This window comes from Panthera leo, chromosome A2 (genome assembly GCF_018350215.1).
Source record: "Panthera leo isolate Ple1 chromosome A2, P.leo_Ple1_pat1.1, whole genome shotgun sequence".
NCBI lineage: Eukaryota > Metazoa > Chordata > Mammalia > Carnivora > Felidae > Panthera > Panthera leo.
Genome location: NC_056680.1, coordinates 124848544 through 124863216, shown reverse-complemented (window position 1 = coordinate 124863216; position 14673 = coordinate 124848544). Strand labels below are relative to the sequence as shown.

The 14673-nt window shown below is 35.5% G+C and overlaps 1 protein-coding gene across 2 annotated transcripts in view; it reads left to right on the top strand.

Annotated features, from left to right (window-relative positions):
* The window catches only part of HERPUD2 (HERPUD family member 2), a 34445-nt gene extending 21564 nt beyond the window's left edge, over positions 1-12881 (top strand). For both annotated transcript variants that reach the window (XM_042921957.1, XM_042921965.1), the window contains 4 exons: positions 6958-7080; positions 10971-11294; positions 12012-12129; positions 12617-12881. In XM_042921957.1, the coding sequence (XP_042777891.1) occupies positions 6958-7080; positions 10971-11294; positions 12012-12129; positions 12617-12778 (727 nt within the window). In that variant the 3' untranslated portion in view covers positions 12779-12881. The remainder of the gene's footprint in view (positions 1-6957; positions 7081-10970; positions 11295-12011; positions 12130-12616) is intronic.
* The last annotated feature ends 1792 nt before the right edge of the window (positions 12882-14673 follow it).

Here is a 14673-nt window from a genome sequence, read left to right as displayed (position 1 = left end):
TTAGCTTTGTGAGTCAGTATTAGCTGGCATGGGCCAGCTTTGCCACCGTGTGTCAGACAGTGTGCATGTATAATCCTGTTATAGAAGAGTGAAGAATTGGGGCAATATTCTTTTTTTTTTTTTTAATTTTTTTTTAACGTTTATTTGTTATTGAGAGACAGAGACCGAGCATGAGTCGGGGAGGGGCAGAGAGAGGGGGAGACACAGAATCTGAAGCAGGTTCCAGGCTCTGAGCTGTCAGCACAGAGCCCGACGCAGGGCTTGAACTCATAAACCGTGAGATCATGACCTGAGCCTAAGTCGAATGCTTAGCCTACTGAGCCACCCAAGCACCCCAAATTGGGACAATATTCTATCAGAAATTTTTGGGTTAATAGCTTCCCACTAAACCTCACTATAATCAGTATTCTTAGATACTTACATATTATCAGTTTTTCTTTTAGGGTAAGTTGTGAAAAAGAGAATTCCTGGGTCAAAGTGTTCTTAAGACTTTTTGAGACTCTTAAAGACTATTGTAGAAGTGCAGTGAATTTGTACCAGTTTATTCTAATAACAGCTGTCCATCCCTTTACAGATATGTACTTGCCAGTCTGACAAATTGGAATGTTCCTGTTTTAAGACATGATAAAGAGACATTCTTTTTGTTTTGGTTTGTGAAATACTTGTTGGTGTGTTGTTATTTTTGAAAATTGATTTGTGACAGTTCTTCATGTAAAAGAATATTAATAATTCTTATGGAGCACTTAGTACAAGCTAGGCATTGTATTAAGCACTTATACATGCTATAATTCAGTGCTAGACATTGAATTTTATATCAACTCTGTGGTCTAGGTACTATTTTCTCCCATTTTACAGGTGAGGAGAATGAGGCTTAAAAGATAGCTATGTAGCTTGCCTAAGTTCACAGAAGGGGTCAGCAGTGGAACTAGAATTCAAATCCATATCTGACCTGAAAGTCTGTATTCTTTTTTTTTAATATGAAACTTATTGTTAAATTGGTTTCCATACAACACCCAGTGCTCATCCCAAAATGTGCCCTCCTCAATACCCATCACCCACCCTCTCCTCCCTCCCATCCCCCATCAACCCTTAGTTTGTTCTGTTTTTAAGAGTCTCTTATGGAAAGTCTGTGTTAACAGTCTTTTGGAAGTGACTCTCTGTTTTGTCTATCATTAGTTTTAGTATTTTTTCCTAGATTGCCATTTGTATTTTGACTTCATTTATAATGCCCCTCTCCTCTCCGCCCTCCCATGCAAAACCTTTTTCTAGTCAGATCTCCTGGTCAGATTTTAAGTATTGGTGACCGAGTAAGCAAATCTGTATGAGTATCTTGTAACTTTCTTCAGTATAAGTTTACTTTAGAATTTGCTGTATACTAGGCATTGAAGACAGGAAAATGAATTATGTACTTGCCCTCAATAGAAGTAGGTCAGATAGGCAAATAAATTACCATCTGCTGATGTGCTCTCATGGTCTTGTAAAAAGTTCTGCAGGAGCCTGGTTGAGGAAATGACGGTCTCTGAGTGAAAGAGTGGGGAGGGCTTCTTGGGGGTAATTGGAGCTGATTTTAGGGGACGTTCAGCAGGTAGAACAAAGCAAGTGTGAGGAGTCTTGAAAAGGCATATTCTGGGAACAAGGTGGGTATTCCATGCAGTTGCTGCATCTTTGTGTGGAGTAGTAAGGGAAATGGGGCTGACTTAACAGGTTTTTTGGAAAGAATTTGTTCCTGATTATTGAAGTTTGCAGTTCCTTTTATCTTCTCTCCTTTGTAATTCTTAACTTTAAAAAAAAAGTACAGGGATGACTGGGTGGCTCAGTTGATGAAGCGTCTAACTTTGGCTCAGGTCATGATCTCATGGTTCGTGAGTTCGAGCCTCGCGTTGGGCTCTGTGCTGACACCTCGGAGCCTGGAGCCTGCTTCAGATTCTGTTTCTCCCTCTCTCTCTGCTGCTCCCCCGCTCACGCTTTGTCTCTCTCTCTCTCTCTCTCTCTCTCTCTCAAAAATAAACATTAAATAAAATAAACATACTAATGAATGTCTTTTGGTATAGCTTTTCAAGTATGTATTTGTGAATGACAGTCTTTCAAGTTCTTTGTTTTTGTCGTCTTCTCTGTTGTGCTCCATTTCCGTGTGTTTCTGTGAATTTCCCTGACCCCTTTTTTTCCTGTGTTTTTATCGAATAGTACTAGCTAGTATAGTCTGTCTGAAAAGGAAAAAAAAAGCTACTAGAATTTGTGTTATCAAATGATTTCCTCCCACATGTGTATATCAGCAGTTTCCTCACTGACTTTGCCAAGGCCAGAGGGAGAGGCCAGGTTATCCATTTACTTTCCTTGAATAAAGAATATGACATTTTGTATGGAGACAGGCATATTTCAGATTCCAAATAGTTACATTTTCCCTGTGTTCCTGCTATTTTATTTGGCTCTTTGCAAAAAAAGCAATACTTAATTATTTTGAGTTATAAAAGTATATGTATATATATTATATAAGTATAATATATATTATATTATATTATAAAAGTATATATATATTAAATATTATATTATAAAAGCATATGTATATATTAAAGAGTTCGGGGAAAAAAACAAGGAGGGGGAAAAAGTATCCCTGTTTAATCATCTAAAGACAGCTATTTGTTAACATTTAATGTTTCCTTCTAGTATTCTTTTCTTTGCAAATGGTTTTCTTTAATATAGTTGTGATTTTTACCTTGTTAACATTACATTTTCATTTAATGTTGAAAATTAAATGAAATTTATAAGTTTCTAGGTTAGTTGCTTATAAACAGTACTTTATTTCAGAGTTTTCTTGCTATTTATATGTTGTTGTTAGACACATATTTATTGTGCTAAATCCTGGACATATTATAAAGGGTAGAGCCTATTCCCTTTTCTTAGGAGCACAGAGTCTGGTAAGAGAGACAGGAAAGTAAACAGGTAATTCATTTTTTAAGTTATTTTCTAAGAGGTGGTACCTGTGAATGGTACCATTTTTAAAGTGAACGAAGTATGCAAAAGTTTCCTTCTTGTGTCTCCTATGACACAAGCTATCCATGATAAACTGTGTGTGTGTGTGTGTGTGTGCCTGTGTATATGTGGGTATATGTGTGTGCACACATGAGTGTGTGTATTTAACACAAATAGTAGCGTACATCCTATACTGGCCTACATTTTGTTTTTTTCACTAAGTATATTAACATCATTCCCTATTAATACACAAGACCTGTCCCATTCTTTATGAAGTACGCAATTTTCCATTATATAGATTACTATATGTTTTTAAAGAAGGTTTTTTTTAAACCTTCTAGTTTTTTTTTTTTTTAATGTTTATTTATTTATTTAGAAAGAGAGTACATGTGTGTATATGAGCTGGGAAGGGACAGAGAGAGAGGAGACAGAAAATCTCTAGTAGGCTCCACACTGTCAGAATGCAGCCTGATGCGGGGCTCAATTTCACGAACCGTGAGATTGTGACTAGAGCCAAAATCAAGAGTTGGACACTTAACTGACTGAGCCACCCAGGTGCCCCTAAATAGTTAATATTTTTAGTCACTGCTTTTTTAATTTTTAAAAATTTGATTATACTTTTTAAATATTCACAGTAGAGAAAATATAATGAACCCCCATTTACCTAACACCCAGCTTCAACAACTGTTAACAACAGACCATACCATTCTTCATCTGTTTCCCCTTGTTCCTCCTTTGTTCTTGGGCTGGATTATTTCTAAAGCAAAACCTAGACATCTTATCATTTCATGTGTAAATACTGGGTATCTGTAACAGATAAGACAGATATAGACTATAAGAAAATCTTAATCAGAATACCATTAGAATACTCAAAAATTCTTTAATATCATCAACTACCCAGTTCATGTTCAGTTTTCCTTGATTGTCTCAAATGTCTTACAGTTGTCTTGATTGAGTCAGTGTTCAGAGAAGTTGACATATTGCATTTAGCTGATGTTTTTTAAAACTCTTCTAATCCCTAAATCCCTCCTGCCCCCACTTTTTTCAAAAGATTTTTATAATGTTTATTTTTTATTTTATAGCTAATAGTTGCTATGCTTTTCATAATATTACTAATATAAAATGTCACTTGGTTAGAGCAGAGATGTGAAAATTTTTTCTGTGTTTCGTATTTAAGTTAATTTTGAGAAGCAGAATTACTTGGGCATCTGGGTAAAAGTGAATATTTTTAAAGGTGTTTAATTTTGTAAAATTGTTTTTTAAAGTCTATTCCAGTTCATCCTGTTAGCAAAAGAGTTGGGTTTCACTTATACCCTTGAGAGCCAATACCAAATATTGGCAGACGAAAACAAAAGTCTTTATTTTAACTTGCCTTTATTTGGTGTCCTAATGATTATTTCCAGTTTTATGAATTCTTTATATAGGAAATATATTAACTTATTTACTGAAAACATTTTTTTGTAAGCTCTGTCTCCTTAAATTTTATGTCATCAAATAATGTGGATTCCTTTTTTATGCTTTCTAATATTGCTTATAAGTTAGGAGAATCTTCTTCCCTCCAAAGGCTTGATAAATAATCAATTCCAGTTTCTTCTAGATTTTCTGTGGTTTAACTTTTAATACTTTTATTTTAGTTCATTTGAAACTTACTTGAGCATTTGGAATGAGATGAAGCTTTAAACTCCTTTCTCTTCACCACTTATTTGGTAATCACTTTTCCCAGCATGAAATAATTCTCTATCATGTTGTTTAATGATGCATCCTCTGGAATATATTAAATTCTTATATAATATGTTTAATTGATCTATAACTACATATTTTAATAACTTATTATTGAGTAAATATGAATTTAGTAAGTAACAATATTATAGTAATAATAGATTAATTATAATAGTATATTATAAATATAATAATAAATAAATAATAAATATTTAATAAAATAATTATAGTAATAATAAATTATTTAGTAATTTAGTGTCATGTAAATCCTTTATTTCTTGTTTTCTGGAGAGTACCAAATAAATACATAACATCTTGTCTGAGGATAATCAGCACAACTGAAAGTTGTAGTATGCCAGCTTGGGTCTGGAATGTGTCTTAGCAAGTATATAGTCCAGTAGTTTTTAACTTACTGCAGAGTAAGGGAGGAAGCATTTTGGAATCATCTAGGGGAGTTGAGTAGTTTTTTTTTTTTTTTTTTTTTTTTGGCAACATATTTTTGATAATCACCATCTGTTCTCAACCACTGTAGGGTGAGGTAGAAAGCTATAATAACTTTTTTCCAAATGATTGTTAGTGGCTCTTTCTTCCCTTGATCTTTAAAAACAGTGACAAAGCCCAGACTTCTGTTTTACAATTGAAGTAATGGACTTGTGTGAGGTTCTATTTCTTAGCTGTAGGGATTGGTAGATCTGTACTTTCAGGGGGATGGGTTTTTTTCTTTTTTCTTAGTCGGGAAAACTAAGAACATTTAAAGTGTACACCTAGATATAGACTCCCCTTGTTGCTAAGACTTGATTTAGGTGCCTTTCAGATTTGCTTAGATGTATCAGCTTACTGATGGAGATTCTAAGATCTTTATACAAGTATTTTATAATGCTTCTCTGTTCCAGTGGCATGGCTTTCTCTCCAGGTTTAATCAGTGATTGGTATCTTTGTAAAGGAATAGCTGAGTTAAATTTCTTTTCCTTTTCTTATATGGGACTTGTTTATCAAGAGCTGGGAGGAACTCTCATGGAGGCTTCTCTGCTTTTCCCTCTTAATTCAGTTTGTTGGAAAGCTTGGAAAGTAGGGGGAGCAGGGCTCTATTCAGGAAGTAGGAGGATTTTTCTGAGGATAAGAGCGCTGTATGGCTCCCACTACTGCTCCAAGGATGAGAAAAGTTCAGTTAATATGTAGGGAGGTTGGTGGCTTACCTAGCACCAAGTTGCCTTAAGAACAGATAAGCCTCTCAAGCTCTTTTGAATTAGGTTTCTATAATCAGTTATTGCCAATTGTACATGAACACTTTTGAATATAATATTAAAAATTTATCAATTTGTTAATGATTTTTGTCTCACTCTGGTTAGCCCCTACTTATATCAGCTAAAGATAAGGTTCAAGTGATATGAAGAAAAGGAGAGTTAGAAAATTAACAAATTCTGCATTTACTCCATATGCTTATCCCTGTGGTTGTCTTGATATATGTGAATTTCCACAAATATTTATGTATTTTGGAGTTGTATTCAGATTTAGGGGTAGGGGAGAGTAAAAATAAAAATAGCTAACATTTATTGAGTACAGACTAACAACCCTGTGAGGGAGATTCTGTTATTAGCTCCATTTTAGAGATAAGGAAACACACATAGAGAACTTAAATATGACTTCCACAAATTTTACCAAGTTAATAGGCACTTAACATACTTTTAGAATGCGTGTATAAGTATTTACTGCTAATCTTGGTTTTTTAACTTAGGTTTTTTTTTTACAGATTGTATAATGTTTATTTTTATTTTATAGCTAACAGCTGCTATATTTTTAATAATATTACTAATATAAAATATCATTTGGGGAAAAAATATCATTTGGGTAGGACCCCCATTCCTCAAAACATTTGGTCATGAAGTTTATTTTAGGGCTTTTGGTTCTTATTAAGGAGAATGTACTTAAGATATAATGAAAGTATTTTTGTCCTTTTCTGCTGAAATGAGAAGATAGCAAATGTTTAGTCTTGTCACACATTTTGTGGATGATTTGCTTTATTTTCTTCTTAAAATTGGGCTGAAATGTTAGTCATTCTATACACTTGGAGTCAGGGTCATTTTATATAAGCAATTTTATGTAAGACATTAAATATGTCTTATTTGAACAATGTTGAAAATATTTTTCTTTTCAGTAAGATTTAATGTATTTTGTCAATGGGTGGCTTATACTTAAGAAATGAAAATTCAGAGATATGCCTTCAACTTTCAGAGCTTAAAAAGACATTTCTTTATCTCTTTATTGCAGAAATGTGGACAACCAGCTTCCTGGGCAAGCTATTCCAGCTGGATTCCCAGTGTATCCTGCTTTCAGCCCGCTGCAGATGCTGTGGTGGCAACAGATGTATGCTCATCAGTATTATATGCAATAGTAAGTTAATTTGAGTTCAGTTTTTTGCTCAGTGTGTCACTTCCTTTTTTCGTTTTTCATCCTGAGTAAGTTGATTTGGGATTTCATTTACTGATATATTTCACTGGTTTTTAAAAATTATTATGAGAATGAGTTTGCCAACATTTTAGCAGATACTTTCTTTTAAATTATTTGGCTAAAGAACACCCGAAAAACAAATAATCCAGTGAAGAAATGGGCAGAAGACATGAATGGACACTTCTCTAAAGAAGACATCCAGATGGCCAACAGGCACATGAAAAGATGCTCAATGTCGCTCCTCATCAGGGAAATACAAATCAAAACCACACTCAGATACCACCTCACACCAGAGTGGCTAAAATGAACAAATCAGGAGACTATAGATTCTGGAGAGGATGTGGAGAAACGGGAACCCTCTCACATTGTTGGTGGGAATGCGAATTGGTGCAGCCACTCTGGAAAACAGTGTGGAGGTTCCTCAAAAAATGAAAAATAGACCTACCCTATGACCCAGCAGTAGCACTGCTAGGAATTTACCCAAGGGATACAGGAGTACTGATGCATAGGGGCACCTGTACCCCAATGTTTATAGCAGCACTCTCAACAATAGCCAAATTATGGAAAGAGCCTAAATGTCCATCAAATGATGAATGGATCAAGAAGATGTGGTTTATATATATACAATGGAATACTACTTGGCAATGAGAAAGCATGAAATCTGGCCTTTTGTAGCAATGTGGATGGAACTGGAGAGTGTTTTGCTAAGTGAAATAAGTCATACAGAGAAAGACAGATACCATATGTTTTCACTCCTATGTGGATCCTGAGAAACTTACCAGAAGACACTTCTGGGGGAGGGGGAGGAAAGAAAAAAAGGTTAGAGAGGGAGGGAGCCAAAACATAAGAGACTCTTAAAAACTGAGAATAAACTGAGGGTTGATGGAGGTGGGAGGGAGGGGAGGGTGGGTGATGGGCATTGAGGAGGGTACCTGTTGGGATGAGCACTGGGTGTTGTATGGAAACCAATTTGACAATAAATTACATACATACATACATACATACATACATACATACATACATACATAAATAGGCTACAGAGAAAAGAGTTCACATCCAGTTCGCATTAGCTAAACCTATTCTCTCCTTCTCCTTCTCTCCCCTACATTTATAGCAGTACTGAGATGCTTTCTTTAATATAACATTTTATCTATTTAAGAGGAGAAAACTTAGGAAAGTTTTACTGGAAGGCAGCAAATCTACATGAAGAGATAGGAAGTTGAATGCAAAAGGGAATCATATGTCACGGAGGTTCATGTTGATGTGGGGCTCAGTGGAGGCTTGTATGCTTCCAGACTGTTAGTACTTCAGTAAGTTTTGCTTCTGGTCAGCATAGATCTTACTTAGATCCGAGTACGGTTTCTCAGCCTTCATTCTTCTGGACTTCTGTGCATTCATTTAACATTTCTAGCTCCTCTTTGATGTTCTCCTCTCCTTGTTTCTGTGATTTTGTTATCCTCTTCATTCTTTTTGTCTTTCTGATCACTCGTGTTGTGTCCTTGAGGGCCCATTTTTTCCCTTCTAAATGGTAACATTCCTTGTTCAGTTAGACAGATATTTGTGTACTTGCCATGTACCTTAGGACACTCAGTCTCGTAAAGAAGACAGGATTCAGTCCTGGACCAGTCCTCTTGGATTTCTTTCATCTGTGGCCTTAGTTGTTAGCTCTCTGTGGATGACCCCTATGCTTCATCCTGGTTGCTGGAAGATTTCCATAGGGAAATTTGCCTTTCCTTTAAATTCAGGATGTCTAAAATTTGACACCACCATCTTCTTTGTGTGTGTGTGTGTGTGTGTGTGTGTGTTCAAGAAGGTTTATTGTTAGCTTTATTGCCTATAGTCTCTAAGATGCGACTTTATTGTGCCTTTGCAAACAGGATACATTTCTTAAAAAACTGATCAAAATTTCCCATACATATAGCTCTATATGATAGATTATAGTGCAACACTATTTTTCTTACATAATTATAGAAATACCATAGAATCCAAGAGTACAGCATAAGCGAAAGAAATACAATCCTTAGCCATCTGAGCAAGATGACTTGATGAGTTCTTTTAGTGTAAGTTTTGAAAACATGGAGGAGAGAAAAAAGATACATGCACTCTGCAGTCAGGAGCAAAATACATTAACTACCTGTTCCTTGCAAGGCACAGGTGGGGGTAATGGTAAATTTCAGACACCACCATCATCTTAAGTGTCTTCTCCTTCCTGACTTGTCAGTGACAGAGTCTCTTTTTATTCATCTCCAGGCTCTTAACCTTCATCAGCTTTGACTCTGCTTTCACTTATCCCTGAACCCAATAACTTACCAAGATGAGTTAACAATATGTTGTTTCTAACTTTTGTTCTTCCCCTATATCTTACTTTCAATATTTTGCCTAGATATTTTCTCATTTTGGACCTACTTTACTGCAACTGTTCTCTCTCTCTTTAGACTCTCTACCATATTTCATCCCAGGCTAATGTACTTCACACAAAATTGAGCCAGTCATTCCCCATCCTCCCAAATGTCTGATGACTCCCTTACCTACAGTGTGAAGTCTGTATCCTTATCCTTACTCCAGACCTTACCCCATTAAGCTGATCTGCTTCATGGTCCTCATATCCTAATGTTCTCTTGCATAATCCCTTGGCTGCAGACAGGCTATTTGTACCTTACCTATTGCTGTGGTAATAGTTATCATTTGAGTGACTGCTTTGTGCTTAGTACTGTGCTAGATTCTAGATGCTTTCCACCCCTAGTCTCATTTATAACCTCCTGAGAACTGTGTAGGGTAAGTGGGGCTTATTGTAGCTTTCTAAATCATACAATCTTACGTACATTATTTACCTTCTGAGCCTTAGGTTCTCTCCTCTAGTGAAGTAACTCACCTATGAATCAGAATATCTATGAAGTAGGGAGTGTTTTGGAAACTAAAAAGCCCTATACAGATACAAGATATTAGCATGTTAAATAGACTTTTGTAGCCTGGGAAACTTCTGTTTTATTTTATTTGCTATCTTGATTTTTAAACATTTTATCGTAGAAACATTTCAGCATGTGAGAGTATAGAATAGTAAAATGAATCCCTGTGCACTCACCACCCAGCTTCAATATTCATCAGTTCTGTAACTTTTCCTTTCTGTGCTGGATAATTTAAAGCAAATCCCAGATACATTGTTATTGTACTTGAGCCTCTTATAGGAAAATTTATTCTTTCAAGCAATCAAATTATAAGCAAACTTCAGGACCACAGTTATTCATAGGTTTACAAGTACCTATTCCAGTGGTTCCCAGATGGATTTCCCAAAAGTCAGGATTGGGGGTTGTTATCTGAGATCTAGTTAATATCTTAAAATACAAATTATTTATCACTGACAATGGACACACAGGGTAAATGATTAATGTACATTTTTAGACCTATGTTTCAAAACATGGCTCTAAGGGAGAGGTGGTGGGTACAGTGGTAGTCATCCCATTTGGAAAAACAAAAGTGGCCGTTAGTGAACAGGTTTGGAAAAAGATTTGGTCATTACCTTAGAAAGTAATTTAATGAAAGAGAGAAAAGACAGTGATTGCCATGGCCTTCTCATCTCTTCCACCTCTCCCCTACCATCTTTGTGAGGCTAAGAGAATATCTTTTCCTGAACTACTCACTCCTACCATCACTCTTGGCTCTACTTTTCCACTGGGGTGTGTGCTTGCCTAAGAAATGTGGTACAGGAGTTGTGATACTTTGTGCTAGGTTTATGAAAAATAACGTGTGGCTCCCCAAGGAAGTTTTACAAAATATAATATAGTATGATAAAGTTTTCTTTTTCTTTTTAATACTTCTTTTGTTGAATATTTCAGTCAAGCTGCAGTTTCAGCTCAGGCTACATCAAATGCCAACCCAGCCCAGCCTGCTGCTTCACAGCCTCTAAATTTGGCACATGTTCCTGGAGAAGAAGCTCCACCAGCTCCAAACCTAGTGGCCCAAGAAAATCGACCCATGAATGAGAATGTTCAAATGAATGCACAGGGAGGTCCAGTGCTAAATGAAGAAGACTTCAATCGAGACTGGCTGGACTGGATGTACACGTTCTCCCGAGCTGCAATTCTCCTTAGCATTGTATACTTCTATTCTTCTTTTAGTCGTTTTATCATGGTAATGGGAGCCATGCTGCTGGTTTATTTGTGAGTGGTGTTCATTACCTTTTTGTGGTTACTTTTAATTACTTTCTAGAATAGCACAGAATTTGGCATATGGTGGTCTGTCCTGAATGTTGAGTGAAGGAATATGAGTTTTGGATTCCATATATCTAGCACCGAAATCAAAGCAGGTTATGTTGAGTAAGAATGTTTATCAGAACTGTACAAGCAGATTTTTCCTTTACCATCTTTCATAAAAATTATTAATTCAGTTAGACATGCTCTGTTAATTATTTAGAGCTTGAAGGGTCTGAGGTATTATTGTATAAGGATGTTCTTTTTAATTATAGTTATCAATAGTAAATCCTATAGGTATAGGCCAGACTTCTTTTTGTAAGTAGGCTTTTTCTTGCCTCCCTTTCCCCTAAGAGGCAAAGCAATGTGTAGTTGAATTTCATTTTGAAAAATATCAGAAAAGATGTTATGATTCCCAGTACATTGAGACATTAAGATAGATAGGTTAGATATTAAGATATCTGGCATAGAGCCATTTAAGCCCATGGTAGATTTTTAGACTTAAGTTGATTCTTGTTTTGCTGTCATTGCTTTGAGAGGGGTAGTCCTTGGCCCGAAGTAGGAGATTTGGTCTTTTCATTTATTATAGTTGAAATCATTTTTCTGTTGTAGGGCACTAATGTTTTATAGCATTGCAAATAAAAACAGTTGCGACTTATTTTCTTTTCTCTTTATTTTACTGAACAGACACCAAGCTGGATGGTTTCCTTTTAGGCAAGAAGGAGGTCAGCAGCAGGCTCCCAACAATAATGCCGAAGTTAACAATGATGGGCAAAATGCCAACAACCTAGAACTTGAAGAAATGGTATGCTAACGAGGTTTTTGTATACTTCAAACATAGATATTTCCTCAGCAGAAGAGACCAACGTGATTAAAGAATCTTGGGGTGTTCCACAAGTTTTTGTGGAATGGCACATGAAGAAAAGTTAACATAGAAATTGTGTGATTTTATCTGGGAGAACTTAGACTATAATACAGACTATAGTACGGTCAGGAAGAACTAACATTATTCTTCCTAAATATAGCCTAGAAAGAAAATTATGCACACAGTGAGAATTTATTGTTTTACATTGGCAGTTACATTCATCTCAAAGTTCCTTTTGAACTTGAGCACTGAGGAATTTATCAGTTTTGGATTTGACAAAGATTTCTGACGGCCGGGTATATACTACTTCCTTATGACATTGCTCCTGTTCCTTCTCTCTGTAGGGAAGAATCCTCTCTCTTTCTGTCATGAGTTAATGCTAGCTGTTCATATCCCTTAGGAGTATGTTTCTTGTTTTGTTTGAAAGGAGCGTCTTATGGATGATGGGCTTGAAGATGAGAGTGGAGAAGATGCAGGTGAAGATGCCAGTGCAATTCAAAGGCCTGGTTTAATGGCGTCAGCTTGGTCTTTTATCACCACCTTCTTTACTTCACTGATACCAGAGGGGCCTCCCCAGGTTGCCAATTAGACCTGAAAAACTGTGCCAGCTCCGAAGGAGGGTCTGACTTTAGGAAAGTGTTTTAAATAACAGTGCAATTTCAAAAAAATTTATTACTTTCTTTTCATCATCATGTACAGGGGTGTTTTTTTCTTTAAGCTTCTCATGCATATGAATATTTTAAGCACAAATGGACTACTAAATGTGTGATTTTTTTTTTTTCAAGATCCTAACAGAACATAGTGTAACAATATTGGTCTTCCAGATTTTATTAATTTCAATTATGTATATTCTGTCAAGGCAGATCTATTTGTGTGTCTTATTTCTTTAAAGAGCTGCTTCACATATAAGTGTCTATAGCTAATAGCCCAGCCCTTCAGTGTGTAATTTGAATAAATATATCTATTTTCTGTGAATTATCCTGAAAGTTTTAAACAGAATGACCTCATAGTTTTTAATAAAGAATACTATTTACCTAAAATGTGCTAGCAGCATCTTGCCCAACCATAAAGCAATAAACTTCTCAATAATCTTAATTTTGACATTTGGATAAATAATGGAAACTTTCTATTTTAAGGGCATGTATCCCATCAATTGGAATTAGTACCTTAAAAAAAAAAAAACGGCAGCTCTTCAATGGAATTAATAGTGATATAAATGTTTGATACAGGCAGTACTTTTATAAAATATGCTGGAAATTGCTCCCTGTAATTTTTTTAAATAAAAGGTCAATTATGGTAAACTGTCTTATGGGATATTTGTTCAGATTCTTTAATAATGTACCCATTACATGCCAAAATCTATATACATTTCAGTAGTTGTTGGGAAAAGTTGCTGAAGTCTTCAAGTTCATTTTCATCTCTTTATGTTCCAGATGGGTGTCTCTTCATTCTCAGTCTGAAACCTTGCTGGTCTTTTTAAAAATCCCTGTGAAGGCCAATTCAGTGTTTTATAAGAAGGGTGTAAGTTTCTCATAGGGTAGCTAATTAAAATTAACAAATGAGGATAGGAGAACTTACTATGCAAGAACTTTATCTGACATGAAATGTATTATAAAGTTGTATGAGGTACTGGTCCAGTAATATATGATTAGATAATACAACAAAATAGAAGAGTAAGAAAACATTCATGAATGCTTCTCTAAGTTGTTTACTTAAAGCGATAAAAGTGACATTTCAAGGGATAAATTGAAAAGTAAAGTAAAATTGAAAAGTAAAATTACAGATACACAACCTAACCTTATGCCTTAAAGAGCTGGAAAAAGAACAGCAAACAAAACCCCAAACCAGCAGAAGACAGGAAGTAATAAATATTAGAGCAGAAATCAATGCTATCGAAACCAAACCAAACCAGACAGTAGAACAGATCAATGAAACCAGAAGCTGCTTCTTTGAAAGAATTAACAAAATTGATAAACCACTAGCCAGTTTGGTCAAAAAGAAAAAGGAAAGGACCCAAAGAAACAAAATCAAGAATGAAAGAGGAGAGATCACAACCAATACAGCAGAAATAAAAACAATAATAAGAGAATATTATGAACAATTATATGCTAATAAAATGGGCAATCTGGAAGAAAGACAAATTCCTAGAAACATGTACACTAGCAAAACTGAAACAGGAAGAAATAGAAAATTTGACCAGACCCATAACCAGGTAAGGAAATCGAATTAGTAATCAAAAATCTCCCAAAAAACAGGAGTCCAGGGCCAGATGGCTTTCCAGGGGAATTCTACCAAACATTAAAGGAAGAGTTAACACCTATTCTCTTGAAACTGTTCCAAAAAATAGAAATGGAAGGAAAACTTCCAAACTCTATGAGGCCAGCATTATGTTGATTCCAAAACCAGAGAGAGTCCTCACTAAAAAGAACTATAGACCAATTTCCTTGATGAACACGGATGCAAAAATCCTCAACAAGATATAAG